This window comes from Diuraphis noxia, unplaced genomic scaffold (assembly GCF_037042655.1).
Source record: "Diuraphis noxia isolate RWA-SAM2 unplaced genomic scaffold, SU_Dnox_SAM2 contig0003, whole genome shotgun sequence".
NCBI lineage: Eukaryota > Metazoa > Arthropoda > Insecta > Hemiptera > Aphididae > Diuraphis > Diuraphis noxia.
In genome coordinates this window covers 46273069-46278594 of record NW_028301713.1, presented here as the reverse complement: position 1 = coordinate 46278594, position 5526 = coordinate 46273069, and the positions used below count along the sequence as shown (strand labels likewise).

Sequence of the window (5526 nt, the reverse complement as noted above, 5' to 3'; positions counted from 1 at the left end):
CTATAAATAAAATAAAAAGAATAATTTGTTCGTATCAGTTTAAAAAAAAATTATAAGCACAAAACACATTGTACTAAAATATTATAATAATATTCAATTGTATTTTAAAATGATATTATTTTCATATACATGTATAGCTGGTATACTAACATTTGTCGCTGCAGCAGTAAGTTATTAAATTTCAATTATGTACACACTAAACAAATAGTTTAAATTTAACAAACGGCTATACAATAAAATTATCTTTTAAGATTAATTTTAAATTATTAAAAAAATTGGATAAATTAGAAAGATAATTTACTTAACAATAGCTTTTAAACTGACTATTTCTCTCTGAGAAACAAAATATACATTTCTTAAACTAAAAATTTTAATTTTAATAACTAAAATACGGATTTACATAAGTTTATTTGATAAGGATTAGTACACATTTACAGATTTCTATCATCCAAAATACTATATTTTAATATAATTTTTGAAATTTTTTCATTAGTGCAATATTAACTGACACAATTTTTAAATTGATTACAGCAAGCTGATATACAACAATTTTTAAATACTAATGAATTACCAGTGTCTAATTCAAATGAACAAGTTACACGGTATATATACGGAAAAACTATTCAATCAGCTACTACCAAAAATGATGGAAATTATTCCATTACAACAAATATAAGCACCGAGATCGCACAAGAGATATATTCAACTAAAGAACTGGATTTAAATAATTTAGATTCTACTAATTTAAATTCTGAATTAAATGTAGAGTTAACAGATAAGCTGAATAGACTATATTCTGATTATTCTGACAAGTTAAGTGATAATAATTTAACGTACAGTTTCCAATCATCAAATTATCCCGAAGACAAAATAAAAAATACAAATGATTTAAATGAAGGAATTCCTACTTCAGCAAATTTAAATACTACTTTAAATGGTTCTCAATCAAGTGCAAAACCTACTTCCCCTAATGGTAATTTAACTAGCATTTCAAGTACTGCTACAAATGTTAATGGTACACCTTCTCAATCTTACTTGCCTTTGCCATATCCCGCTGGTTTACCTAGGGATATAAACATAGGTGTTCCAAGCTATCCTCAAACGTCAAATCCAAATTCTAACAATAGTGCTTCTAAAATTAACCATAATGGAGGAGCTCCCACTGCAACAGCATTGTCATCTAATTCAAATGGTTCTATTTATAGTATTTCTCCGAATTCTTCTGATGTATATTCATTGAACAAGCTGAGTGGACAAGATTTCGATTCTACTAGATACAAACCAAGTGATAATACATCAAATTACCACGAATATATACAAAACACAGCAGATCAAAAGAACAGTTATCCTTATGTACCAAATATGAATACAGATTTAAATAATCAAATAATACAAAAACCATTTTCAACTTTAAATTTTCAGAAAACTGTTTCACCAGATCAATTTAGTTACTCCCCTGACATTCTCTCAACTTTTCCAGATGAAAACACAAATGGCTCACCGAGTGGTGGAGATACAGGATTGAACACTCCACCAAGTATGAATGGATCACCACAAAAAGTAGATCAAACTCCAACGGGGGTAAATTCTGACTCTATGCCTTTGAACAGAGATGCTTTATTCACATCATCTAATTTTCCACAGACTGAATATTCAAGTATGATTTCAAAAACGTATGGATCCTTGAATTACAAGTATGATACGGTTTATGAGTCACCTAATACGGATGGGGTTTTGAACGATGATCAATTAAACATGGACGATACGTATATATCTAATAATCTTGATTATATAAATATCGATAGAGTTAATAATCCTCTTCCAGACGAAAATTATGGTGTTTATAAAGACTATTTTTATGAGAGGAGTTCAGATGGTAATTATGGCACCCAAAATGATAATAATATATTTGATGATTATTTTAAAAACTTTGCGTATAATACTTTTAATCTGCAAGGATCTCCCTATAATTCATATGCACCTAATTTAAACAATAGGTATGAAAATAATGAACTACAGTATCAGAATTCTCCATCTTTCGATGACAATACATTTACGGGAAATATTTTAGTGCCCTATGACACCACTATTGATCATGATAATATTCCTCAAATGTCTGTTATGAATGCTGATCTTTATAAATATGACAATACTTATTATGAAACTAATATTGGAATAGATGAATCAATTCCTGAAAAAGATCAATTTAGTACAACTGATTTTAATCCATTTTCTAATACCCAAATTCCACAAACAACTTACGATTATTTGGGTATAGATTTAACATCTGCTCGTACAGTGTATGATTTAGATAACGTCGGCAATATAGATAATATAGAAACAGTTAATTCAAACTACATAGATCAAGTAAATAAAAATGATTTGTATGATGCTCAGGGTTTTAATAAATATATTATGCCATCAATTAGTATACAGGAATACAACCAATTAATTGGGGATTCTACTAGTTCTTCAAATACAGGAACCAATGCTAATATAAAGAGTCCTGAAGGACCTTATCTAACGCCACAACTATTGAATTCTGGGTATAATTTGCCTACTGGTAGTGATTTAAATAAGCAGGGTTCCAATTTAAATAAACAGAATTCGGATTCTAATTTACTAATTGATAATGCACAATTCAAAGGATATTTGTACCGTAAATCTGATGTGTCAAATGTTAATAATCTAATAGAAGATTCTACTAAAGATAATTATATTGGTTCTCCAATTAATGCTTTCAATAATCGTTTAAATTCCATCCCAAATACAGTTTCAAGAAAAAATAATACATCAATTGGTCAAAATGATTATGGTGCAAAGGGACAGGTTATTGGAAAAATCTATAAGCCTTCTAATAATACTGTAAAAAATAAATATAGTAGAAGTAGTTATAGTAGTTCTGATGATTCTGAGTTCTCTGATGATATGCATGCACTTGGAAATGATATTAAACGAGCTGCTCGTGATGGAATAAGTAATGTACATGATAATTTAAAGGCTGACTATGACACTACGAAAGCTGTAGGAAAAGCCATTGGAAATAATGTAAGAAATGCTACTAATAAAGCTGAAGATGGTGTTGAAAAAATGGCCAAAACTGCATATCATGGTTCAAAGAATGCTGTGAAAGCTGTAGGAAATGATGTTGGCGATGCTGTGAATACTGTTGATGATACAGCCGAAAATGCATACCATGCTTCCAAGGATGCTGTGAAAGCTGTAGGAAATTCTGTTGGCGATGCTGTGAATACTGTTGATGACACAGCCAAAACTGCATACCATGCTTCAAAGGATGCTACGAATACCATAAAAAATGATTTCAGTGACGCTACAGATACTGGAGTAACGCCCATTGAAAATTCTTATTTATAAAATTATAAAATCATAGCAAATGACGAAGGACTTTCTTCTACAAACACTGGAGATGGCATTATTAAAACCTAAGAAAATAATTTTGTTTTGAACGATGATTTAATTACAGCATCTTTAATTATTTAGAAATATATTAATCGTTGTACAATAAAAATATGGATATTTAATTTAATAATAAATATGTTTATGTATTTTCAATATACCAACTGTAAGAGATATTATAATACGTACTTAAACTAAAAAAATTTAATTTTAATTCACACAGTATAATTATGTTAAAGTTTTGAGATCATTAATTTTATAAAAAATAGAAATAATACCAAATATGTTTATTCGTGTAAACAATAAGATATTCAATAATTCATAAATATTATAATTTATAATTTATATTTATTTTTAAATTTGCCTAGTTTTACAAATTTAATATCAAATATCAAAATCAAAATTATGAACTTGATGCATTTATTTGCAACTATTTACTGAGTTTTTTCTGGTTTATGCTTGAAGCTCAAAATTTGTGCACATAAGTTAACTAGGTATATCATTATATCAGTCATCAGATACCGGTGTAAATCGGTAACTAATTAGGCTGGACCCCTAGATACATCTTTTACTTTTTGTATGGAAAGAAATATAGAGTCGAAGGCTGTGTTCGAGTGTCTGTGTCTGCATCAAACAATCTGGTGGTTGGTTACTTACAACTAGGTCCACAAACTTTTTGGCATGCTATACTTATACTTGCAGGGATCTGGTATTTTTACCTTCTGAATTTAACTTTTTGCAATTTTCTTTGCGCCAGTAATTAGTGCTCAATTCCTGCCACAAACCCCGGCATTCCTGCTCAAAAACCACCTCCGTAAAAATTAAAAAACCATATGTGCGGCGGGGGAAACATTCCTCCAACACCCGAAGGTCGGGATTCGACTTTTTTAATTTTTCCAACGCCAATATTTAGTGCTCAATTTCTGACGATTCCTGACGCAAACCCCGGAATTCCTGCTCAAAAACCACCCCCGTAAAAATTAAAAAACTATGTGTGACGAATTTTAAATATTAAATAAGTCTTATCAGAACAATTATTTTTCTAGTTTTTTTACCAAAACTTTAAATTAAATTAAAATATGAAATAATTTTAGTCCTTGTTCATCCTCGTCAGTCTAATAAATAAAACAGAGTTATAATATTTTCATTATTTTAGGAGATATCCCAATTGGTAAATCCTCACGGGGACATCCTGTGTGTAATAAAATAATTTATTATTCATTCTTATTTAAATAAGTATTTTTAAATGTCCCGACCTATGGTTGTTACAACAACAATGACAATGAAAAATTCCCAAGTTGCCCCTCATCCACCCCTCCCCAAATGACGCCACTGAACGTATATATATATAATATATATTTATATATTTAATATATATATATATATAACCGATAATATCAGTGTCTATTATTTGATAGGTAGTAAATATATAGGTTAATTGGGTATTTTATAACAACATTTTGTGGCTATTTGTAATTTGTATTTAATACATTTATTCTATTTAATATAATATTTAGCTTTTTCAACATTTTTTACACCTATTTTAACAATATTGAACTCCACTATTCTCTATTCTGTTCCACAAGAATGAACCGCTCTTAGGCACATAGACTGAGCCGCCGATCACTGTGATTATCCAGGCTATGGATATTCGTTCTGTTATTGGTGAACAGTCGTTGGTTTTCGGCACCGGTGCTGCCACCGTGTATATAGAGAAATCGTAAAAACATTTCGGTTTTGACCGGTTATTAAACTATAACAAAATGTAGTTACTAACAACTAACAGATTAATAAGACTCACTTTATTATTACCTACATATTATATTATATGTAGTATATATTTATTATTTATACAAGCAAAACAACTAAATGGACATCTTCCATCACCTATATCTGGCAGTATTATTTGTTAAATACTTTATAATTTACATAACAGTAAAATACTCAGCAATTTTTAAAAATCAGTTACTTATAAAGATATTAATATACATAATATGCAATGTTATAACCATTATTATACATTTTTTTAGTCATAATATAAGAAATAGACTTAAATCATAACTTACCCAGCCTTGCTAAAATACAACACAAACAAATAAAAAATAATTC

The 5526-nt window shown here is 29.1% G+C and overlaps 1 protein-coding gene across 2 annotated transcripts; it reads left to right on the top strand.

Annotated features, from left to right (window-relative positions):
- LOC107173676 (uncharacterized) lies at positions 1 to 4945 on the top strand. Of its 2 annotated transcripts, XM_015524305.2 has the most exons (3): positions 1 to 166; positions 532 to 1581; positions 1645 to 4945. In XM_015524305.2, exons 1-3 carry the CDS (start codon positions 110 to 112, stop codon positions 3373 to 3375), a joined length of 2838 nt encoding a protein of 945 aa, XP_015379791.2. In that variant the 5' UTR covers positions 1 to 109; the 3' UTR covers positions 3376 to 4945. The 2 variants fall into 2 exon arrangements, with proteins under 2 accessions (XP_015379791.2, XP_089080199.1); XM_089224073.1 differs by having other exon boundaries at positions 2 to 166; positions 532 to 4945.
- Positions 4946 to 5526: the final 581 nt, after the last annotated feature.